This window comes from Habropoda laboriosa, unplaced genomic scaffold (assembly GCF_001263275.1).
Source record: "Habropoda laboriosa isolate 0110345459 unplaced genomic scaffold, ASM126327v1 scaffold197, whole genome shotgun sequence".
NCBI lineage: Eukaryota > Metazoa > Arthropoda > Insecta > Hymenoptera > Apidae > Habropoda > Habropoda laboriosa.
The window spans coordinates 222,292-248,226 of record NW_017100305.1 but is presented as its reverse complement, the minus strand read 5'-3'; the positions used below and the strand labels follow the sequence as shown (position 1 = coordinate 248,226).

At 49.2% G+C, this 25,935-nt stretch overlaps 1 protein-coding gene across 1 annotated transcript in view; it reads left to right on the top strand.

Annotated features, from left to right (window-relative positions):
* Positions 1 to 25,935, top strand: part of LOC108573987 (dachshund homolog 2) — a 177,281-nt gene that overhangs the window by 118,788 nt on the left and 32,558 nt on the right. Inside the window, exon 8 of the mRNA XM_017936483.1 lies at positions 13,902 to 13,985. Within this exon, the coding sequence (XP_017791972.1) occupies positions 13,902 to 13,985 (84 nt within the window). The remainder of the gene's footprint in view (positions 1 to 13,901; positions 13,986 to 25,935) is intronic.

Genomic DNA, 25,935 nt, shown 5'->3' with positions numbered 1-25,935 from the left:
AAGCCTGCGTAAAAACACACATACACATAGAGCAAGAGAGAGACGGTATAAGACTGGTGGTAGTCGCTTAAGGCCCGCCGAGAGAGCGGAATAGAAAGAGGGGATTGAGTTGTAGCCGCGAGTGGAGGATCTTATGTAGATTCCTTGTAGATCGTGCACCCGATTCGATCGCGATCGGCTACCCGGTACCGGGTTAATTAAAATTGTACGGGCTGGACGTCTTTCTTTCTCGTTGATTCTCCTCCTCCTCCTCCACCTTCTCTCTCTCTCTCTCTCTCTCTCTCTCTCTCTCTTTGCTTTCGTAGATCCTCTTGAGCGTGTTCTCTCCTCCTTTGTGTCCTCTCCGTCTGTACCTCGCTGCTGTTCCAGTGTCGCGCCGTCTTCCCTCACCCTCACCACCCCCGTTTCGCATGCTTTTCTTTTTTCCGTTGGGTGGTTCGAACGGAGTAGCAGCACGCTGGCTGCATGCACGGGCCGGCGGCGCATCTCGCTCCGTAAGCTCCTTCGATTTTTGGCCGCTGCCTGGGAGGCTGCTTACGTGAAATCCTATTACCGCGAGCCACGCTGCGCGACAGAGCAACTACTCCACTCTCTGTCTTTCTCTTGCTCGCCGTGCAGGAGATTCCTCGTGAACCGGGATAGGGAGGAGACACGGCTACTGAAATGCGCCTGTTGCCGGATGGGTAGTTTGCGGTGGATGAAAGGTAGGATGTGATAAGTACGAATTGAAACTTCTTGAAACGACGAGCGAGATGTACAGTTCGAGACTACAATTATTGCAAGTTAGACAAGAAATTTCCGAAAATCTCTCGTTGCCCAAATTTGACAATTTGAAATAGATTGAAAGAATTGGTAGCAGTGGTTCGAAGAAACTTTTGGCCGGCACTGTATGTCCCCACCTCGAAACCTCGCAGTCATCCTGATCGAACACAACATCCACAATTTGTATCATATATTCTACCACACGAGGGCATTCTTGAACGCAGATGTGAAGCTACTCCCCGGGAGAATGACTTAGTAGTCCCAACCACGATGCTACCTAAAGGATCTACACGATCTCTCTCGGTTCCCCACCTACCCACAAATAGAAGAACAGGAGAGTCAGAAGCTGAACAAAACGACGAATACCCCCTAAACGACTTACGATTTCGTCCTCGGTTCACCCGTTCTCCACCGGCGTGTTCCACGGCCTCCCTTCGATTCTTCCGCTCCCATTCGCGAGCGTCGAATCGACGGTGAGGATCATTAAACGTCCGCAACCTGGCGCAGGCTACCTTAAAGATCGTCCCCGGGTCGAAGGTCGCGGTGCTGCGAGCGCGCGAACAACCGACCGCGGCGATTATTATGCTTATTAAGGTGGAAAGTAATAAATTACACCGAGCTAATAGCGGGGACCGTGAGAAGCGGCGGGACGAGGCGGGGAAAACGCAGCTGGAAGAGAAGAAGCTTCTTCTCGATCTTCTTCTGGTACATCGTGTATAGATCGATTCGTCGAGGAATCCTCTCGTTCGACCACTGAAAACAAAACCTTCCCGTTCTTTCGATCCCTGACTTTGGTCGAACGATGTTTAGGTATCGCGAGTAGGAGGGTGGCAACAGTTTCGTAGGCAATAAAGCTGTTCCGTTCTTAATTAAATCCAAGACGAGCTAATTAAAGCAAACATCCGACGCGACAACCTTTGTGAACGTTGATCTTAGAACGACGTCCTGGAAGAAGGGAGAGAAGCAGTCGTAAAAAGAAAGCTCGTGTTTCGCGAGTTTAACCGCCTTCTCTTACACCTCCCGATTCAATTATAGTTGGAAATTTTTTTTTGATCGTTGCTATCGATCTGGCTGTTGGTAACGAGCAGCATGGAAATATCCGTTCTTCTCTCTACCTGTGTGTACACAGCGCGGTAGGAGAGGGTAGAAAAGTGGTCGAAGGAAAGGGACGAAAAAGGATGGTGGCGACTGGTTGCTTGGCGAACGACGGATACAGACAGGGAGGAAAGGAAAAAGGAAAAAACGAGCGTGGCATCGATACACGTGTGCGTACATAGTTTGCGCGATAATGGCCGCTCCGCAGGCCGATATAGAGATAGCGTTGCTCGCGCGCGACCAACAGGGGGCGGAGGGTCGTTCGCTGGCAGGGTTAAGCGTAAATCAATCAGGTGAGGCTTGGTCGAGGAGAAGCAACTGGTCGGTCTTCTGGGAGCCTCGTGGCGAACGACTGGACTCCACTTAGTTTGTGTTTGTATAATGAGAATTGATAATGCAGGATGGAAAATTGAATCGGAACTATCTTTCTTCCACCGAATAGACGGGGAGAGAAGAATTATTCGCTGGATCTTAAGGCACCGTGAACTATAGCAAAACTGAATAGAGAATTTCAACCGTCGTTTCAATCGATCGTGATACAATGGAAACTTTCTTTCTGTATCGAAGACGAAAAGATGAGATTTATCGGCGAGATGTTGGAATCGAGAGAACGAGGGGTGCGCCACTGCTCGCGTACAACTCTCGGAACGTATGGAAAATTGAATTAATCGATCGCGAAACAATCGAAGCCCTCTTTCTCTACCGAACAGAAGAGGAGAATTATATGCACAATCTCGGGTGTACCATAAGGTAAACCCGAAAAGAGAACGGAGGGTGCGCACCGTTGCCTGTATATAACTGGAACACAACAGCCAATAGCACCCACAAGCCCCGTAATCCATTCGGCTGGATCGTGTCCCGCATCGAACTCGAGGAATTTTCATAACGAGCAGCAGCGGTAGCAACGAGGCTCGACCGGCTGGAGGAAGAAAAAGGGCAGCTTTAATGGGACACGTTGGCGCCCGGGTCAGGGTGGGCCCGTTGTTACTCGTTAATTCGAGCCGCGACCGAGAGCACGCACAGCAGAGATCCGGGGGCCCTCGGCTCCAGGCTATTCTCGCGCGAATCCGTGGAAAGCGCAAACGAGCGTGATCCAGAGGTATGCCAGAAACCAGGACAGAGACAACCTGCGCGCCGCATATCGTCCATCCTCTCTCTCTCTCTTTCTACCACGATTCTTCGGCGAGGCAGAAACGTAGGAATAAAAACGCGAGACAATACGATGTCGCAGCGGCGCGGTCGTTGTCGGTTCCCACCTCGAGGGCCAGCAGCCCGGAGAACGCGGCCGATTGTGAATTAGAGAAACCAAGCGGGCCTTGGTTTTAGCATAAGCCACCAGCGGCCAAAAGGGGCCACAGGATAAACGGGCTATAGGCGCACGCATCGCGAGCCACGTTTCTTTTCCTCTTCTCCTCCTCTCTTGGAGAACCGTGGAGAGACGGTGAAAGAGGGACCGGGAGAGACAGGAGGAGGAGGATGAAGGTGGCTAGGCCGGGAGCGTGCGAGCGAAACGAGGGGGAAAGAATTTAAGAGAGGGGGCCCGCTGGTGTCGGGGAGGCTAATAAATTATGCCTAACGCGGCAACAACTGGTTGATTATTTATTTAACAATAAAAGGAGTCACGAACTCGAACCGAGTTTATTGTACGCCTGGCTAGCTCGAGCTGCAGCACGCCTGTCGACACGCGTATCCGCCTGTATCGCCGGATTAACATTCGGGATTAATCTCGGGGGGATCGTTTAAGCTTGGAAAATCCTCGATCCTTGCCAAGATACCGTATACTAATAATAACTACACTGATAATAATAATAATCAGTGTCGTCGAAGGCTGCCATTGACATCGTCTAGATAGAAGGGTTATTTATAGGGATGGAGAAATATGTTGAGAATGTATAATGACGTTTTGTTTGCGCGGAGCCTTTGTTCCCGTGTGAGTGAGGTTGCAAATTGATCGCGGTGTGGGACACGGTTGCAGTAGCAGGAAAAGAACTTTTATATCGTTGAACTATAACTACACTGATAATAATAATAATCAGTGTCGTCGAAGGCTGCCATTGACATCGTCTAGATAGAGGGGTTATTTATAGGGATGGAGAAATATGTTGAGAATGTATAATGACATTTTGTTTGCGCGGAGCCTTTGTTCCCGTGTGAGTTGAGGTTGCAAATTGATCGCGGTGTGGGACACGGTTGCAGTAGCAGGAAAAGAACTTTTATATCGTTGAACGGTGATTATTAAGTAGCAAGATACTTTTATTTCACTGCTCATCTTTGAAACTTGAATGCACACATTGTTTTAGTCTCTATTCTCGAATGCAACATCGGTGGAAGCACTATTTCGAATGCAAAACATTGATGTACGCGTTACTTTTGAATGCAACATTGCTTGAAGCGTTATGTTTGAACGCAAATACTGTTGGAATCTCTATTTCTGATTGCAACATAATTAGAAGCGTTATTTAGAAAGCAAACAAGCGCTACACTTGAATGTAACACTGTTACAAGTGTCATTTTACGCTTGTAACATCGTTAACTCGTATTATATTCGAATGCACATTGTGGCAAACGTGTTATCGAGTTTGTAACATTGTCGCCGCGAGTCGTTCTCGAAAAACGCACATTGCTGCACGGCGCGCCGTTTTGCAACATTGTGACTGGCGCGGGCTCCCGAAAAAAGCACATTGTTGCAAACGGGCTATCGGGTTTGCAACTTTTTTGCTGCGAATCGTTGCCAAAAAAGCACAAAGTTGCAAGCCGCGACGTTTTGCAACATTGTGCATTTTTCGGAAGCGACTCCCAGCAACAAAGTTGCAAACCCCAGATAACGCGTTTTGCAACAATGTGCTTTTTTCGCGAATCGCGCACGCGACACAAAGTCGCAAAGGGGGAGATCGCGCTTGCAACTTTGTTGCCGCGAATCGTTCCCCACAAATTCACAAAGTTGCAAGTCGCGCCGTTTTGCAACATTGTGACTGGCGCGGGCTCCCGAAACAGCACATTGTTGCAAACGGGGAGATCGCGCTTGCAACTTTGTTGCCGCGAATCGTTCTCGAAAAACGCACATTGTTGCAAAACGGCGCGTCGTGCAACAATGTGCAATTTTCGAGAACGTGTCGCGGCAACAAAGTTGCAAACCCGACAGCGCGTTTTGCAACAATGTGCTTTTTCCGGGAGCCCGCGCGAGTCGCAATGTTGCAAAACGGTGATACAACATTGTACGAATAAGCAATGAGATACAGCACAGTGCTGGATTCAAACTTACACCAAGAAGAAGAAATAAACATAAGATCTGACGGAAGAAAGAAGGTTAAAAGTCGTTAAAACTGACAGCAGATGACACAAAGTTGAAGATGTCCTCTACACAAGGGGTGGCGCGAACGAAATCGCCAAAGAGGCGCGGCGTTTCCTGGAAACACAGCCTCGGAAAGGATCCTGCAGAAAGGGGCGGGAAGGAAGCAACGAGACGAACAGGACGATAAACCGCGGACGTCGCTTAAATCATGGATTTAACGATCTTCGGGACATCGATCCTGCCGCTCGATCGTCACCGATCGTTGTCGCGCCGGAATTAAGTAACAAAACGGACACACCGGCGGACTAACGACCTCGCGATTTCCCGGCTGAAATGGAGGCGCGAGACCTCGCGATTATAAAACGAAAATTTACGAGCCTCTCGAAGACACCGCGGGTAGAGAGAAGATCTCGCGGATTCTTCTCGTCTCTCCTTCTGCTCCTCGTATCTACACACCGAGCCTCGTCCCGAGACTTTGTCGCGTCGCTGGTTTTATCGTCGCCGTTTTAAGTGTCCTCCGGCCAGGACTCTGTTGTGCCCTGAGAGGTCCTTCCTCTCGATAGCCTTCGCTCGATTATGATTATTACACGATCGTTCGCCTGGATTTTCCGTCAAGGTCGCTGATTTCTTCTTTTCTTCTTTCGATTGATATTACGCGACGAGAGTGTCACCGCGTAACAGTATATTACACGGTAAAAATACGGTAATGGGGTAAATGATTGAAAATTGAACATCTTGTTACAAGACTGATAATCATTTCGAGAGAGAGAGAGAAATGGCGATCGAGTTTCAGCACCTGCTTAAACTCATTATACATCGGAAAAGTTGTCGCGATTCGAGATGACGATAATAGACGGGTCATGCGAGACGAATGATAAAAAGAATAGCGTATGAAAATTGTTAGGAACTCTGGTTGCCGTAATAATCACTTTGTTGTTCGTGCTAAAATTATTACTATATACTGTGTATTATCATTCTTTCACGTGTACCTTGTTGTAAAACGAACGTACAACAAAGTAGGTACACTTGGTACGTCCGTGAAAGCGAACCCTGCAATTAACAGTGATAACGATCGGGAATTTTTATTTCTACTCGGTTCTACACGCTGAGAAAAGAAGGAAAGAAGCGACCTCCAGACTCCGACAATGATTGTCACTTGCACAATGAATCAACGAGAATCAAATTGAATTTCCACCGAGAACCATCAACGAAACGAATAAAACGACGTGGACAAAGGCGAGGAACGGGGCTTCTCTCTCTCTCTCTTTCTCTCTGTTTCGTCGAGGTGGAAAGAAACTTGACCTACCGCAGTTTTAACTACCGTTCAATTATACAGTTTGCTTTCAGTTGGGTCGTCGCGCGGCTCGAATAAAGCGTGTAATTTACCGGCAATAAAAGAGCAGTGGTAACGGCGACGCGAGAGAGCCAGCGGTGAACGAAAGAGGGAGAGGTCGCGTCGTTAACGACGCCGTTTACTGCCGCAAGGAACGAATATTTTGTTGCAACTCTCGCTGTGATCCTGGGGACGTGAAATCGCGACGCGGCACGCGGCTACGTTTCTGCTAAGACAGATCCAACGGAAAGAAGAAGAAGAAGATGAAACGCGCGAGAGAATCCCGTTTCGAGAGTGTCATCGCGCCACGAAGAGATGATTCTCGTCGAGCGTGAAAACGCCACGATAATTGGCCCTTAAAGCACGCCCCTCGCAGCTTAATGCATATAATCGCGCGCATTATACGCGGGATGCGACTCCATCTACTCAACCCGCGAGACGAGTCTGGCTAATTTTCCCTGTCGCGTGACGTAACCGGACGATTAGAACGGCGGAACATGCTCGACGCGGCAAAGCTGGGTAAATAAAGGAGAACGCGTCGACTCGAGAGACCGATTCGTTGTCAGAGACGCGATCATCGCTCTGAGCAGGTGTTACAGGTGTCTCCTGATGAACCGGTGGACAGGATAATCTTCCGCGGACACGGTTGTCCGCCATGTTTGACCACCATGGTGGAATATTTTTGCCAACAGCGAAAAAATTCTGTCCCTTTTTTCCTTCGGGTGAAGTCTTTAAAAAATTTCGCTTCAGATGTGGAAGTTTGAGTCGAACTTAAGAACATTCGCTCTGTATATTTTTCAACAGTGAAAGATAAGAAAATATGGAAGATTTCTGAGTCGTCTCTCTTTCGGTGCAAAGTGGCCAATAAAGCTTAGGCGCCGCGCATACCTATTTATTGAGAAAAATTTCCAAAGGTCTTCAAGTCTACTCATTTCCAGTGCAAAATCCCTAATAAATTTCAAAGACTAACGAATTTCCATTTGCTGGGAAAAATACCAAGGGTCTCCAAGTCATCTCATTCCCAGTGCAAAGTGCCTAATAACGCTTAGGCGCCACGCATTTCCTTTTGCTGAGAAAAAATTCCAAAGGTCTCCAAGTCATCTCATTCCCAGTGCAAAGTGCCTAATAACGCTTAGGCGCCACGCATTTCCTTTTGCTGAGAAAAAATTCCAAAGGTCAAAAGTCACATCTCTGCCACTGCAAAATTCCTCACAAATTTCAAACGCCACGAATTTCCATTCCCCGGGAAAATTATGACGATTTTGAAGATTTTGAAATGTTTACCAATAAAAAGAAATTCTGCGTGTCAAGCACCACAGCGAACACAGGAGCATCGGTTACAGGTTCATAACCACGAGGTTAAGGTTCTCACCTACGGCGAGAGAGTTCAAAGCGTCGGCCGAGGTAGAGATCGTATCGATGTATCGCGTAGGTGTCGTCTATTATTACACACTCTATTTATTCAGCTGTCGTGAGAAAAAAAAAAAAAGAAAGAAGAAGAGATCGCTGACGGTATCACACAGCGGTGTTCCACACACGTAGAACTACGGAGGATGCGCGGCCAGCAGGCGGTTATTAACGCGGCCGAGCTAACGAGAGGCTGGTGGACGCGAGAGAAGATAAAGATACCCACCGTAAGGCTGCATTCGTTAAAACGATTTTTAATTACGGGCTCGAAGTGACACATACACGCCGGGACAGAGGAAAGAGGGGCAGCTGGGCTACGATTTTACAACTCGCGCCGTTTCCGGTGCACGCGATACGCTTTGCCCTCGCATAAATTCTCCGCAACAGTGCACAGTGCCGCCAATCGACGAATTCTCTCGCGATAAAGCAACGCGTACGACGAAAGAAGGAACGAAATTGAACGAGAAAAAGAAAGAAAGAAGAAACGTAGGAAAACAAGGAAGAAAACGAAGAAGGAAGAGAAGGATCGATCGTTAAGAAGCGAGGTGTACAGGTCGTCGGGGGTTATTCGATAAATGCCGGCACAGGATTCCGAAGGTTGCGAACGTTTTACGATCGACAACCATTAATGTCTCGTGCTATACACGGGCGGTCTAGCATGCACGCAAGTACGTACAGTCGGACAGATACACGTAATAACGATAAAGATCCAGCAGCGCGTCGCGCCAGTCTCGTTGGAACGAGGGGAAAAAGGCGGGCTCGCGGTGGAGTTGCGTACGAGAACGGTTCAACGACTGCGCGGCGATCGATTCGCCGCGAAATTTTGACTATCGCACCGTGAAACCTGCGTTGGACACTTGGATACAAAAATTTCTTCACTCTCGAGAGACTCTCTCGTGAATATCCAGCTATGTATAATTAAATAAAACAAGAACGTCGAAAGCTCACACTCTCACGTGAGTATGCAACTACAGAAGCTTGGATTGAAAAAGAGAGGCGTGCAAGGAAGGATCTCGCGACTCGAATTTCTCCGAGCGAAGATTCGCGCAGGACGGAAAAATGAAGATGGTTTGTTGGAGGAGAGAGAGGAACGTGTCTGAGGCACGATATCGTATAGGAGCGGTGCGGCGGTTTCTAAGCGGCGGCCGTGCAATAACTCGGCAAGATATCCCGGAGGGTTCTGTTCCCGAAGGAAGGAAGGATTATCTAGAAACGTGAAAACGCTCTCCGCCGTATCTCCGGCCGAGTTCGTGCGACGAACACGGCCACCGAAGTCCCGCGACCTCGACTGCCGACAGAGATATCGAAACTATTCACCTACGATCGTTCGCGACGTACGACCTTATCCCCGTCGCCTTTCCTTCCACGCCATTCGTATCTCTCCCCCCACTCGTCGTTCAATTGTCCCGCTGCTCTCTGGCCCGACTATCTTCTCGGCCGAAAGAGAAAAAGCTCGGTGAATTGATGTTACAAGGTTAGAACGTTAAACTTCGGACTCGATTGCTGTTTCGAAGAAGCGGAGGATTAGTTAAGAAAACAAGGGTGCCCCCTTTGCTGGTAAATTTCACGAGCGTTTGCGAGCTGTTGGCTTTTCTTCCAGATCGATAACGTGGACAAGGACTTGCATGCTCACGTGGCTCTTTGTGTATGCTGGAACGACGTGTCGGATGGTTTGATACCGTAATTATACCGACCGAACGTAATGCCAGACATTTGTGGCAATATTTGTCGCGAGTAGGAAAGAAGCTCTTCAGAGCTTGATGAATATTACAAATTAACTTACGTAGAAGAGCGAATTACAGCTCCTTTTTAAACGGGTCAAAAATGACCCACCTTACGAAAGAGGTCTTACCAAAAAGAAGAGAAGCTTTTGGAAGTTTAACGAATGTTTGAAATGAACTTGAGAAGAAGATTTAACACTAGAACTATCGGCCTGATCAAAATAACCCATGAGCAACTTTCGAAAAAATGTGATTGATCGATACTAGAAAGTATTTTCGTTTCTAACTTTCCGAATTTATTTTCCATTTGAATCCAACGCCCCAATCACGTTTTACTTACGTAAAAATTCACTTTTGGAGAGTCGCTAATGGGTCATTTTGTCCCGACTGGTACCCCCGGTGTTAAATAACCAAGAAAAAAGCTACCTGCTTAACTGTTTCGTTCAGAATTACACGTGACATCGAGAGTTATTCCAACTATTTCTACCTGACGTTTAAGAAGACGTTTCCGATCGAACGCGAGGAAAAAAAGGGAGGATCACGGGAGCAGAGGGATACGGAGGACGTGGATCGAAGGGAAAAAGTTGCGCGGATAATCCGTGGCCACGGCTTTTCGGTGAAGAAACCCGACGCCGCTGCGCAGACGGCAGTAGTTTTAGCTAGCGCGGCGTCTAGCTCTGTCTAGCTGCGATCTAATCCTATTTTCGTTAGATCCGTTAATGGTTAATGGGAGGCAAAGTGGTCAGCGACCGGAACAAGGCCTAAGTCCGTCTTAAATCCTGTAGGAGGGAAACCCTTGTATCCCTTAGCCAAGGAACGTAATCCGTGCCGAATAACTATTGACCTCTGCGCGCTTCTCACTCGGGCGCTAACTTACAACGCGATCTTCTTTCCGTCTTTGTTAATACGCAAACGCGCGATACGCAGAGAGCGTATCGTATTATCCACTCAGGCGAACCGCAGACAATTCGAGCGCCGCAACGGTGGAGGCATGCCCGCGGGAGAGGACAAACTTGCCGAGCGATCGTTACGCGTTTATAATATGCAAGGGTGGAAACAATAATATCGCCGTTTCGGGAGAGCCTGTGGCCCTCCCCTCCGGACGCCGGGAAACCCCCGCGTGGGCAAATAACGCGAGCCGCGGGATTAATCGGGATTCAGGTCCGAGAAATTTATGAAATTCTCGCGGTCGGGAGAGAACAATGTCCCAATTCCTTCCTACGTCTTTTCGTCTAAAAGAAAGGTAACGCACCGGGCTCCAGAAGATCTTAAAACCCTAACACTTTTTCTAATTGACGACTGTTACTGTCGCGTGAAACAAGAAGGCGTTCAACTTCCTTCCCTATCGGAGAAATTTGCGACGAGTAAGAGAGACGAGCGGTGCCAGGAGCATCCCGGGGGTTGTAAATTACCGAAATAATCCGCCGGTTAATTCCCAGCGGCGGTTTATTACCGGTACCCGTGATCCGTCGAAATGAAATTGGTAAACGCCTGCCAATCTCTCTGTCTATCTTCCTCTCCGCGTGTATAAACCTACGCGCGGTGTTTGTACGAAAAGGAAGAAAACCCGGTGAAAATAATTCGCGGGGAGGATCGGCGGCGAACGTCGACGTGGGCGTAGGCGTGGGTCGAAGGCGGCATCGAAGCGGCGATATATCGATACGTGGACGTGTGTCGTACGGGGCGTAACACGAAAGCTACATTATACTATTCAAACGATTGCGGGGCATGGCGCACCGGGTAAGTTGACATTGTTGTTTCTGAGGGTGGCCCCGGGCCCTGCGAATATCTTAGCGCCGCGCAGAAGCTATACCACGCGTACACGTCGTCGTACAAGCCCTCCGGGGATGTGAACGCTACACCGCTGCTACCGCCTCTCGTCTTCCCGCCACCCATATACATATACTCTAATCAATAACCATGAATCGCTCCGGTAACAGTGGCATGCACGTTCCGTTGCACCGTTATTGTTGCCGGGCCAGACTTGCTCGGGCTACCGTGAATATTATTATCGCCGATGATCCTCCTCGGTTCACCTAGCCTATCCCCCGCCGATTCCGCTCCCAGATAACTCGTACAAGGGCCCATCGAAATGATTCGTACGGTTCTTAACGAGCCGTGTCTCGCGACAGCTGTTGCCAGGTTTCCGCGAATCGCTTTAGAGAATCTGAAACGATTCGCGATAACGAATTCACTTTCGTGGATTCCGGAGTAGCGCGTGACCCGCGGGAAGGTATAGTCGATGGAAGAAATAGTGGGAGAAATCTGGGGATAAGCGAGGAAAAACGGAAAGCTATATTTCTTCGATCAACTGTACGTACGATGCTTTCGTAAAGATCGTGCATGTTATCGTGTTAATATTTTCTTCGAAATTTTGCGAGCTGCGCTGAACGATCGTCCATGCAAACTTTCTTCGTCTTCTTCGTCGGCTTATGGAGCGTCTCGCGATTAGGGAACGTCTAATTGACGCGGGAACGACCAGCAAGTAGGCGCAGCTCCTTCCCAGAGGGGGCGAGTTTTCTTACGAACCAGCCCTAACAGTCGTTCGCCGCGATCAACGTTAATCCCTGAAATTTTAATGGCCGTGAACTCGCGGTCGAATTTCAATAACCTTACCCTCTCTTCTTTCATTGCTACACGATTGATTTTCACGACACCGTCGCGACGTTCTCGCTATTCCCTCGTTAACACACACACACACGGAAGCAACACGAACGAGGGAGGGCGTAGGAAAGACAACGGAGAAGAGGTAATCGTTAAACCGAGTCGATTCGAACGGACCTTCGTCCCCCGGAAAAGGGGGTGGCTTCACGACGATCTCTAATAAAGTTCAATTATCTCCGGAAAACGTTAGGTACCGAGGGAAATGCAGACGAATCTACGGTGAAACGGCGGGAGCAGAAGAGGGAGGACGGGGGAGAGGGGAGGAAAGGGAGACCCTAACGTGGAGACGAGAGAAAGAGAAACCGGGAGAGATGATAATCTAAACGATCGCAAAGTGGGCTGCAGAAACGCGCCGAAATTGGCAATAACAGGGTGGCGAGGGGCGGCGCGGGGTGGCGCGAGGCAGAGGGGGAGGGAGAGAGGGGCGTGGAGGGCGGCAGGAAGGGGCAGCCGCGTAACGTATATCCTACACGTAGCGGCGGTGGGGCTCCGGCGCGAACTTCCTATTCTGGTTAGCATTCAAATTGAATCTTCGTGGCGGCCGGTCGTGAAGAGTTACCGCCGTTAATGGACCTCGCAAACGCTCTCAAATTGCCGGCAGACTGCTGAGACGCGGCCCTACCTAATCTACCAGCTTGATTCGCCTCTCCTCCACCTCGCCTCTCTCCTGTAAACTCGCTCTATCCCCGGTGTACAGGGTCGCGAATATCGCGCGGTTTCGCGTCGGGGATCGTTCGTTTGAAATTGCATTCGAAATTTGTTGCCGCGTTTGAGAAAGGAACACGGTTCTTCTTTGGCGGAAACGAACACGCCTGCGAAATGTCCGCAAATTGGCGGCGATCTAACGAGCGGCTTATCGTTCGATGAGCCGCGAGACGCATTCACGAGCTGCCGCCGCGGCTCATTGGCCACCGATGTAATTTTGCGAAGGGCAGACAGCCAGAAGGGTGGCCACCCCCGCTTTCTTTTCTTCCGTTAAACCGAATTAGCCGGCTTGATTTAGAGCCCGGAAACGTTTTACCGGGTGAAAAGCAGCGACTTCTTTCCGCTTTCCTCTCCAGGGGTTTCCGCGACGTCGATAATAGAGCGTCTCTGGCGAACTGTGCTTGCTCGAAAACACTCGGCAGTGTTTCGGTGGGCCGAGTCTAGAATCTGAGGGGGCAGTACAAGTTTCATAGTACGGATGACACTACCCTCCTCTCGTCGAGATTCGAAATGGCTAATTTAGCGTGGTCGTGTCCCACGGGGACAGGGGAGAGGCCTGTTCGCGAAGATGGAGAAAGGGCGAACGTCTTGGAGACGACGACGACGCGGTCGGGATCGTCCCGCGTCTCCGTGTAATTCTATTAGAGGTAACTATGCGAGCCCTGGTCCAGCCATCGTACGCCGGATTTAATCATGGACCCGCTAGACCGTGCGATATTCTCCTGTGCCACCTTCTTCGGGGGCGAGGAGGAGGAGGAATGGCGGAGAGGATCGTTGAGGGATAGATAACTACATTTTAACTTGGAGAACTGGGGGGAGGGGGGGATTGTGATACAGACCATCCTTGAAACGTGTCGACGAAATATACGGATGAAATGAAAAATAGACCGATCTGATAAATGAAATTTCATTTTAATTACAGCCGAGCTGAAGATGGACGTTCTACGGGAGAGAGAGGTGAAAGACAGCCTCGAGCGGCAACTACAAGACGAGCAGAAGATCAGAGGTGAGTACTCCAATATTCTCTCCGCGTAATAATAACCAGACACCAACGTTTCACCAACCATACGGTCCAACGAAATACCATCGTTTACGGGACGCTTGTCCCATAGCGGATACTCTTTACGACGGGTCCCCGTGCTCGCGTATATACCCGCGATCTTCTCTCACTGCCGTTCGCGGAGGAGAGTCTCCGGCAGGCGTTCCCGCGACGAGCCATTTAACTCGACGATAAATCAACCAGCCACGAAGAGACACGCCGCTATAAAGTCTCTACGCCGCGTGTATCCTATTATTTCAGCCACGACTATGCTTAGGCTACCTATTGCTTAGGCTGTTTCGTACTATAGGCTGTTTCGCGTGTTTTAATGGAACGAAGGGGTGTGCAGAGAGAGACGGGAACACAGAAGGTAGGGAAGAAGGAAGGAAGGAAGGAAGGAAGGAAGGACTCACGGCAAAGGCTGTGATCGCTCGACCAAGTTTGTATCGAATGTCAGTCGGTAATAGAATAGTCGTCTCGCGTTTACGGGCACCGGGCTGCTCCTCTTTGACCACCTACTCGATCCTTGCAACAACACCCACACCCCTTCCTCTGTTCTCTCGTCGGGCTGGCGATGAAAAAGAAAACGAGCACCAGAAGCGATTTCTCCATTGTGTCGCGAGTCTCGATCGAGATCTCGGGATTCGGGGCTACCGTTGCGCGGTCAGCTTCTCGATGAATCATCGCAACCTACATCGCTCTCTGTACACCGAAACATTTTTCCACGTCTACCTGTATTCAACTAACGAAGATATTCTGCGAAATTTTTATCCGATAATCCCCGAGTCCTGATAATCCGCAGACTGTCAGATTGTTTCCGAATTTCCAAGCGTTAACTGACAAAAGATTTAACCCACGACCACTATCATCCGTCGTGGTTCCAATCGATCCTGAACGAAGTAAAGGGGAAGAGGGAAACGAAAGCAAGCACGACGAGAGCGAGAGAGAGAGAGAGAGAGGAAAGGGGTTGGGCAAATTCAATATCACGGATTTTTCCCGGCAAAAGATGTCGGCGTCTCGGCTGACGCGAGCACAATGCGAGGGCCCCGATAAATATGTAAAAGTCGAGAAGACCGACAGGAATATCCGCGTGCTGCTTCGCTATATTGCGAAGCGGCCGGAAAAAAACGTCCCTACTCTATCCACGGTAGCACGTCGATCGTCCACACCGGTAGGTTCGATCGAGCCAATATTTTTTTTTTCTTCCTTTTCTTTCTTTCGTTCTTCTTTCGCCTCCTTTTCGCCCCGGTGGCGCAGCACCGTGCCCAGTCGACGTCGTCGTGGACGACGACGGCGGCAGCGGTGGTTTCGGTCGATTCGCAGGAAAAACGAGTTGCAGGGGCCGGGCCCTCGCGGTAACACGAGCCTGTGACAACAGCAGTCCATTAGTCAACCAGCTCAGTGTCAATACATGAATATGACAGCCGGTCTCACGGAATAGCCCATCTATCCCACCACCCCCTTTGCGCCAGCCATAATGTCAAGCGAGCTCTATGATATCGCAAATATAGGAAATAGTCTACCCTACCCTCTCTCTCTCTCTCTCTATCCACCCATCCACCCCTGCTCATCGACTATAGAAACCTTTATCTTTCCGCGGCAAACTTTCGCTCTCTTCTCCACTGTCCTCTCCTTCTTCACCCTTCACGTTGTATCTTTACGTTACATACGTATACACGATGATCGATGCTACCACCACCACCACCACTACTTCAACTACAAGAGAATTTCATATTCCTCGTTTGTTCACCGTCGTTTCTTTTCTTTCCCTTTCCCTCCCTCCCTCCGCCGACTTGATTTTCTCATTCTACAGATTGTGCATGTATTTTCGAGGATTCTTTCAGTAAAGGCGGCGGCCACGAGTAAGACGATACTTAATTTGCGCGAGGCCTCCTGCGGTTCCGACCGGATGATCGATCATCCAAGGAATATTGACGCAACCGCTTCGCTTCGCTAAGACCATCGTCTCTCATTCGGCTAATGACCGGCTTGGAAATGAAAAGGCCTGCTTTCTTCCTCTCCTCTCCTATATACTGCATATACGAGAATTACCCTTCTGGTGTATAATTATATAGAGGACACCTTGTTACACGTTTCGCTCGTACAAAAGAAACATTGACATTTCGTTCCCTCTTACCCATCTGTCTTTCTATCCCTCTCTCGTTCTCTTTACCTGCCTGGCGCCGTCGTACCGCGCCGTAAGGAGAGATGGATGTGTTACGTACGTTGATGTCTTTATCAATTTTATAGTACATAGATGGAAGGGTATGTGTGGGGCTGCCAGGAGGCAATTTGTGCAATAAGGAGGGAATAAAGACGTGGAAGGTGGAGGAAGAAGAAGGGAGGTTGGCACGGTGTTATTAGCCCGTTTAAAGCCCCGCTTGGCATTTCGGTAAAGGTTGAAATCCCCGACCCCCCGCGGACACCCAGCCTGTATTATCTTAGCAGGGGTTGCAAGGAGTCGGTGCTCTCCTCCGTTGTTCCTCGTCGCGGGCCCAGGGATTTGTAATGGGACACGCGTTGCTCGCGTCGAACAATGAGATGACCTTTACCGTGGCCGATACACCGGCTAACCTGCTGCCTCGATGAGCATGAGTAGCCAGGCCAAATCTACCGAGTTTGCAGGAGGTTTCGCGTATTTACCAGCATTCGTTTGTTTGCGCTTGGATACACTTGCTCCAAGAGTTTCTCGCGCGAACACGAAAATATTCTGTTTCCTTTTGAATTGCCGGTGTATTTGAAGCGTTTCGCTTCTCTTCTACTTTCTTGGATCGCCGAAGATGTAGCAATTTGTTTGCTTTTAGTTGAAGATTCATTTGTGAACATTTTTAGTGTCTTTCTCTAAGTTTGAAATTGAATGACAAATTTGGGGTCGATGGAAAGCTTAGAATTAATCGGTGACAATTTTTAATTAGTCTTTCGGCTGCACGAAAGAGTATAGAGTAGTTATTTGCAAGTATTACGACACTAAGCAGTCGTTCAAAAATCACAATACTCTTCGTACGAACATACCGGGTGTCCTACTGCTTGTAAGACAGCTGAATAAATCACGAACTACACAGATAGTCGAAGCTGCAACTGAAACAGCTTGAAACCTTCCTAGAGCAAAGCACATTTCGTACTTCGATCTTAATTCCAAGACGAAGGAAAAATCATGCTGGAAAGAGAATGAAAAAAAAAAGCACCGAGGTTTATTTGCCCTGGTCTAAACTATACGATGAAAAGCGTGATTTTTTTCCCCGCGGAAGGGACGTTTCCCACGTTGTCCCGGTCGTTTACTTTAATTTCAAGAGAGATCGTTAAACGTTGCTCGAGGTTTTTCATAAGCGACGATAAGCCCGTCGTCGAGCAAAGTATAGGACCGGAGTAGTACGAGTGGAAAAACAGCGGGAGATCGGTCGACAGAGCGGCTAGGATAACAAATAGAACCGCGGAACAAGCTCTGGATTGGATCCGCGGCCGGAAATTCTGGCTGGCGTCACTCGCGTCAAACCAGAAGCGGATCACCGCGCGTTTTCTCTATGGCAAAAAGCCCCACGTCGCGTATAAACCTTCGTCGTAGACCGCCTTGGGAACCCGACAGCTGCCTTTGGCCGCCGTTTGCACGGCAACTTGCGGCCTCGTCGTAATTAGCCGAACCTTTTGTCGCCATCCCTTCCGCCTTTCGCAAAACCCTTTCACCTCTCTCTCTCTCTCTCTCTCTCTCTTCTCCTAGGTTTCTTTCGATGTAACGAGACTTTTAACACCCCCTCCCCCTCCCTCTGGGGTCGCCACTCTTTTCCCTCGTGGGTAGAAAAAGCTTGGAAAGCGAGAGAGAAAAAAGGAGAGAGAGAGAGTGGTGTCGTTTAGAGATTAAGGGGGAGTGAAACGACGATGATGGACCTTCCGGTGAAAGGGAACAAGAGGAGAGTTCCCGTTTCACGGATGACATTGGTTTTACCAGCGGTGAACGTGGTAGAGAAATGGAATTGAAACTGTACAATCAACGAACCGAGATTTATACATGTTCCTCGCCCCTTGAATTAGCCCGGCTGTAATGCCAGGATCGGGTGTCGGTGTAATTGGGACCCGAGGGACTCTGCCGCGCTTCGCAACCCCTCTTCCACTACCGTCACGCGTTGTCCCCAGCTTTTCCCAGCTATCCGCGAACTCTGAGAAATCGTTTCTACACACCGAGAGACCATTTGATTAGAGACGTTACTCGTTCCCGACAACGAACGACGATATCTAACGAAAACAAAAAGACACTCTTACCGTAAAGAATTTTCACGGAATAAAATCAGGAAGAAAGCTCGTTTGCCGCGTATAGGTCAGAGTTCGCGTTAACCTAAAAAACAGAAAGCTCCAGATCCCACCGTAGGATTGATAACCGTTCATTAGCTGCACGGTTCACGGTCCACGATCCCCACAAAGATTCCTGACGCAATGCTCGCGTCGACCATACACCGGCCAGGCCTATAATTACTCGTATTAGATCCATCCCCGGATCAATAGTCCGTGACTAACATATCCACCCAAGTACGTATCTGTCGCGACGCAAAGGAAAGGGAGAGAGAGACGGATAGAGAAGAGCTCGTGTCATCTTGGAAGCTCGTTCGAAGAGCTAATTCTCAAAAGAGCTCACTCTCTCTCTCCTCTTCGTTGCAGCCGCACCGCCATATAGAGAACAACATCGACGACGTTCACGACGACAACAACAACAACCGACCGACCAACAACAACAACAGCAGCAACGAGAACGGGTATGGACATCGATGACGTCGGTGCTGCCGTGCGTAACGATAGGTGATTTGCTTTGAAGTGAACGTTTACACACACCAGATCGCCGGAACCCTTCGTCCAGCCATTGTAACTGCTCTCTCGAGGTGGACAAGAGGGGCAACGGAGGGGAGTAGCGAGAGGATGCGTGCAACAACGACGCTTCACCTCCCTCGTCGCCGTCTGACCGTCCACGCAGCCCACAGCGTCCTTCTGCTATACCTCTAGACGACGCCACCGCGTTGGAAACCTGCTCCGATTACCACCCTCCTCGGGCTTCGTTCGAATCCTTTGCGCGACCATTCTGATTCACTGAGCCCCTGGAGCCGGAAACTCCACGGGATCGTTGCGCCAGAACAAAGTCACTGCAGTGGACAAACATTAGGAGGCTTGCCGCTCGTGGAGGAATTCAGGTGATTCTATCTGGAAATCTTCCTGTAAAGTTGGGACAGACAGCTTCCTTTCACAAAGAGAAAATTTGTTTTGTTAAAGCTCGACGCTGAGTTGTCGAGGTTAGGTTCAATTAACAGAGTTCTGGTAATTGTAAAATTAAATGTTGGATAGGACGTGAAACACTTGAGGCGGCTGTCGAGGTGTCAGTGTTGGAAATTGCGATATTTTTCCGCGCTGAAATGTTAACGCGAGTATTAATCTTTCTTGTCGTCACTATCTAAGTGTATCAACGATAGAACAGGAAATGAAACGTTGCTACATTCCCCGTCAGAGTCCGAGAGAGAAACGCTTCGCGCGGTAATCGAAGGCTGTTTCTGTTCGGTACAGCAATACAGGACTAAATGAACAACATGTGTCAAACAGGCTTACGTCACACACTACCGGTTTAGAGAGCGTGTGTATACAACAGTTCCGTCTATTCTAAACAGAGGAAAAAAGGATTAACCGAGCGTAGTTTACGCGCGGGGACTCGAATCTGGAAGTTTTTGCTCCGATGGACCGGTCGAAAGCTGTACCCCGATCGGATACAGGTTTCTTCTTCCTAAAACTGTTAGCTCTGATTATGTAACGATATGAATCATCGTGTGCACGTAGAATTTGTTATTCTACGACCGAGACCAGCGTCGAGGAAGACAAGAGGAGGGAGATCTTTGGTAATACCCCAAGTTTCAATGGTCGCGCGTTGAAGAGCAAAAATAATCTCTAACTCTCGCTCTGTTAGCGACGTAGGAACCACCTTCTGGCTCTGCCAACCCTTTGACTTGTGACTTTGTTACCGACTATGGACCCGAGTGTCTCAGAAAGTCGGAATTAAAATTAATTTGTTTCACTGAAATAACTTTGGCGAAAGGAATCTTTGCCGCGAGTCTGACTCGTTAGAAGCCAAAGGGTTAATCCTAACAAATCACTACGTTGGAAAAATGACGCGGATAACGACAGAAGCAAACCTAATGCGACCTGCCAAAGAATGAAACAGAAAGAAGAAAACGGGGGAGCAGAGTGGGTGTACTATGGGCACGGTTCCCAGCCTGGATGATCGCTGCGAGGAGAGAGCAGTAGATCGGGCAAAGGGTTCGACCGGCGGCTTACCCCCTTTGTGCCAGTTTAGCGTTTCATGTCGTATTCCGACTCATTGGAAATTGAGGAATAGAGAAGAGGCGCAAAAGGGATACGGCTTTGAGATAAAAAGAACGTCGGATGGCGACGCTTGCCAGCGACTACTCTGTCGCTCTGCTGCTAGCATCGGCCCGCGAAAATAAACCCTTCCTTTCCTTGTTTGGCGGGCTGATTGCCACGACAAAGGTGTCGCCACCGAACGTACTGGCCCCTTTTGGCCTTTGCCATCGTGTATATGTGTACCTGTATATACCAAGCTTCAATTTTTCCGCGAATTTTTTACCTGTGCCCGCCCCCTTTGTCCCTTCCACCAGCTGGTTCCTATAGGAGGAACCAAGCGAACTCGAGGTTCGTTGAAGCGAAGGGCAGGTCGAGCCAAGAATATCCTTGGACAGACGAGGTAAAGAGGAGAAAGAAAGGGGTTGAAAATCTTGGAGGGAGGGGAAAGTGGAGGAATATACGATAAAACCATTTTCGCTCGATCGTAAGCGGTCGTTGGACGTTGCAAACCGATACCTACTGGGCTAGTATATCCCCAGAAGGTAGAGAGAGCTATATCGGCGAGAGGAGTCGATGCTGGTGGCTACAAGGGGGTAGGTGCCGCGGTCACTTTGTGAACTAACCTGGCTTTGCCCGCTGTTTAATTAAGTCTCGCCGAGACTACTCGTCCTCGCCCCCTTTCTCTCTCTCTCTCTCGGCTCTCCCTTTGTCCTTCGCTCAATCTCTCACTCTTTCTCTTTACTTCCGTCCCTGTTCGTTTCTCTGGCTCCACCACCACCACCACCAGGCTAGAACCCCTGCTTGATTTCGCTCTCTCGGCCGTGGCCCCAGCCCGTGTCGTGAATATGACACTCTCTACCCTCTCTCGCCCACCTCCCTTCGGCGGACAGCGAGAAAAAAATTAAATCACAGCCACTGTTACGACGCGACCAAAGGGTAAACGAAGCTGTCGAGGGTCTACGTTCACCTTCTTCGACCCTTTCCCAGTATGTTCGCAGAGCACAAAGAGGACGCTTGCCTCGGAGGAAACCGCCACCCTGCTTTATAGCTATCGGTCTCTGGTACACGTTCACTTCGCGTGGAATGGTTCGCGAGAGAAAATTCGAAGGAAGAGAAGATTTTTTCTTTTTTTCTTTTTCTTTTTTTGGGAAAAGATCGAAAATCCTTCCGTTCGAAGGAGAAACGTTTCTACCGTAGACTCGAACGTGGACAGACCAACGTTCTCTGGATCTCCTTTCTCAGAGTGTATTTTTTCCCTCGGTGGCTGCTTTCACCCCACGGAGCCCCGGAGGCACGCGTATGAATTCGCTCGCGCGTAACAGTGAGCTTCCGTAATATAATTGTTAATGCGCTGATGGGCCCCGGGCTCCGTGTTTATGCGTCGTGAGTGCCGATACTCCTCCATGGGTGCCAACCCCTTACGTAAAAATAGACGGCCGGTTGCCTTATAAGCGCATGAAACGAAGAGACTCGCGAAATATATTTTCACCAAGAGAGATCGATCTCTCCCGAAAAAGATCGAGCTTCGAAAGAAGCTTTCTCTCTGTGCGAGGCAAAAATACGAAGAGGGAAAAAAGAGAGAAGAAGAAGAAAAGGATGTACATATAATTGATACTTTACGACCAGTTCGCTAATTGATCGATAAGTGAAAAATTGTGCGAGGAAGATTAAGCGGTACCGTTACTCGGTGTAACAGCGAGCTATGCAACAAGAAGAAAACAGAGGACAGTAGCGGAGGATTAAGCACGGAAAGTTGGCGTTGATGAAAGCCCGCCGGTGCCAGGGGGTGAATTTCTCGGTTACGTGGCCATGCGTGCAGCCAGTTGCGCGCGATATTCCCCGGGACGTGAAGGAATATTCCGCGAGACGACGAGAGAAAGAAATAAAACGCGACAGCTTATTTACGCGAGCGAATGGCCTCGGCTCCGCCGGGAAATAAATAGGTGGCGGTTCTCTCTTCTAGTTACACGTACGTACGTACTTACGTACACACACCTTGGCTGTTTCACGCGAATCAAATGAAAACGTATCTTTCCAACGATTTATTAACGAAAAAATTATCGACAATTTTTTGCAAGTTAATTCATTTATTAGAGCGATTAACGGATGAAAAGTTTCAATTTTTATCGAAGATCGAAGAAAAGAATTTCCCTTCGAATCGGTTTACTCGACGAAGATAATTTTCATTACTTCCCAAGAAGTAACTGACATACCTTCACGTGTACGTACGTTTATCCTCGTATCGTAAAAATTGATGTCTCCCGGTGGAATGAGATAACGCAATCGCTAATTCTGCATGCCAGAATTGCCATAAAAAACGGTACAGAAAATTCCCCGCTAAAACGTTCGTGTGTAAACTGTAAAAATCGGAAGAAACCGTGTGGCCATTAAGTGTACACCAAAGACAGTTACAAGCTGGCGTCTCGAGAAGGCCCGGCAGCGTAAAAAGGCCGGCCATTATCGCGGCGAATGAAAGGCGCGAAACAGAGCCGCGCCATGCACGACACGGTATTTCGAGCATCGGCATCCTTCGAACGCTCGAATATTCGAAATAGCCGAAGGCTCGACAGCCGGAAGAACGGGTGGGGCAGAGAAGAGAAGGAGGAGGAGGAGAAGGAGAGGCGGAGGAAGCGGCGAAGGGACGAGAAATGGAAGAGAGTACCGAGGTGTACCGACCTAATCGTATTTCATAATAACGTCGAGAGCGAGCGAGCACACAAGCGTAGCCCTGTGATAAATAAAGAGCGTAAGAAATACCATTACGGGAGGCCCCTGCATCGCTCTCCTTCCACCAAGGAGCAACGTGTACACGTACGTCGTCGCGCGCGGTTTGTGTGCACAGAGCACAGAGACGAGACGACGCGAGAAATTTCGTTGCTGCGGAATTTAGATGAAATTGCGCGAATTACTTGAGCGCCCCGGCGTGCGCGTGTGTGCATACGAGGCTGGTCTCCTCTTCCTCCTACCACACCACTCCACCCAGTCGCACACGCTTGAATCGTCTCGCGCTCGGGGAAACGCTTGCGAAAATTCTGCGCGTACCGGGGCATAGTCCTCGCGGCTTTGTTCCTCGCGAGCCACCGGTCCTTTGCTAGAAACCGACGTCGATCGATCCGCTGTTGGATCAAAAGGCGCCTAGTTGGTGTGTACAGTAGTTTAAAAGTTAGCGTCGGAATTTTTGAAAGGAAAGAGAGAAAAGAGCGGATTTTTATATTTTTCGTTGTAGATCGTGGACGATAGTAGCATTGGATAGGTGAGCTTCTCCCGATGAAAGCGAGCCCAAACACGACACCATTCGGACCACTTTAGAAACTTCGTTAAATTCGTTTCGTAAATTAAAGTACACCCGGTACACTGTTTTTGACTAAAAATAATCCGAATGGTGTCGTGTTTGGGCTCGCATTGATCGGGAAAGCTTCAGCTGTCCGTTCTTCTTATTATAACGAACGTACAACGAGATATAAAAATTTGAACCTTCGTTCCGTGATATCTCGTTATTGGTGAAATGCAAATGGGCTACTGTGCGGTGTTTCCGGTGATAAATTTCACGCGGTGCGAGATATCTCGTTCAGTCGTGCAGCGTAATTTGTAGTCCAACTTGATTCAAGGTTGCCGCATCCCCTCAATAAAATGTAACAAAACCCGGTGGCCGGGACGATTTTTTCTCCAGCAACCAGGCGGCGTTTAAAAGTGATTTTCCCCGGTGCGAACGAAACCTCGAATCACGTGAAATTACCCGACGTGGAAGGCGTAAATAAATAAATGTCCATAGGTAACTGGTAACCCGTTATTACTGTCGGTGTCACCCTACTCCGACCGCGCGACCAAACCCGACACCCCAGAGCGCCTCTCACGCTCTTTCTCTCTGTCACAGCTCTCTCCCTGTCCTCCGTGAAGCTTCTACTCGTTCATCGGTGGCGCGCGATACTAAACCGCCGTGACGTCAATGCGGAGAATCACGTTCTAAGCCGAATTCCGCGGCGCGATCGTTTTTGCCCTCGGCGACGCGGTCTGCGTTGCGGTTTTCGCGAATTTCCTCCGTCGAAAATACCCCGTTACACGTTGGTTATATCGGTGTGTTCGCGTTCGCTACCATCCTCCTCCTTATCGTTCTCCACTGTCCACGTGAAATTCGTATCTCGAGATATTTCCCCCGTGAATATTTCGTTGGAACAATTTCGGGGATTCGAGCACCGACGATAATTCTCTGTTGTATTATACGAAAGAAACGGTACGGGCGGTGGGCTGGACTCGATATCTGTAGAACGGGCACGTATGAAAGACGACGAATACGCAACCCTCGTAATACGAGTCCTCGTAAAGTAGCATTCCCGTGTAAGTCCTTCTGTCGGTCGGTCGACTACCATCTACGGCTTTCTATTATGCATGCGTCCCTTATTGGCAGTAAACGTGCTCACCCTCCTTTCGGGAGCCATCACCCCGCCACCCCTTCTCGTTCCGCTTCGGCCGGAATTACGGCCGTAAGCATATTTCTAATTATAACATCGCGAGGAAAGGCCTCCTCATGGACAGACGGAGAATCTCATAAATTATGGAGCAACGAACCGATTTCGCGAGACAGAGGGATGCGTAGCTCCCTTCTCTTTACAGCCTAAGACTCGATTTTCCCAACTTGGAATTTCACGAGCATTAAAAAATAATTAATTCCTCTATCCTCTATTTTCGTCGGAAATTACCGAACGATCAATTACCACCTTCAGTCGCAGGAATTATTTCTCCGTGCGTTCATTCGGTACGTTGACCGACCATATTTCACAACTCATCGCTAGTTGGACAAATGAAAAGAGAAATGACGATGGAACGGAACAAAGAGGGAAACGTTTCGCTATAGGGTGGAGTTGTCAGGCAGATAGAGAGAGAGAGAGTGGGGGATGTTGGCGTTTACGTTTTGATTCGTCGTAACGGGGATTAACGGGCCGGGCAAATACGTTCATCATCGAGGCGTCCGCGTTGGCGCGTTAACGCGGTTACACGCATACCGCGGCTGGCAGCGGCGTATGGAGTGCTCGCGATCCTCTCTCCCGTAGCCCATTCGCCGCCACCAATTTGGCATCGAGAATGGTCCATAGTCATTAATGGGTCGTACGCGTTAACGATTATGTTTCGGCTGTAATCATTGGACCGATTGTCCCAATCGTCGCGCTAATAAAGCGTGATGGGGTGGACCGGCCGTGGTGCGTGTATACACTCTGTCCGTGGGACATCAATGACGATGACGATCACGATCGCGATGGCGGCGACCCGCTCCGTAATTGCTCGATCGCGGCGTGTAACTTTTAAGCGTCATCGGGGCCGCTTTTACGCGAAATTGCGCGACAGTCATTTTGTTTAGCGGCAAAATACGCTTCACGACCGCGAATTTTTTCATATATGATAAAGCTATCTGGATGATGATACACTGTAATTCGAACGGGAGCCAGGTTGAACGTTCACGTGAATTTCTTCGATACGCTTTATGTGCACAAGCCAGTTGGTGTTATCTTTTTTCTCGCATTACGTATTTACTTTGTACGCGCGATTAAAATTCGATTCGCTAAATTGATTTTTCATACTTCGCTGCGACCGAGTA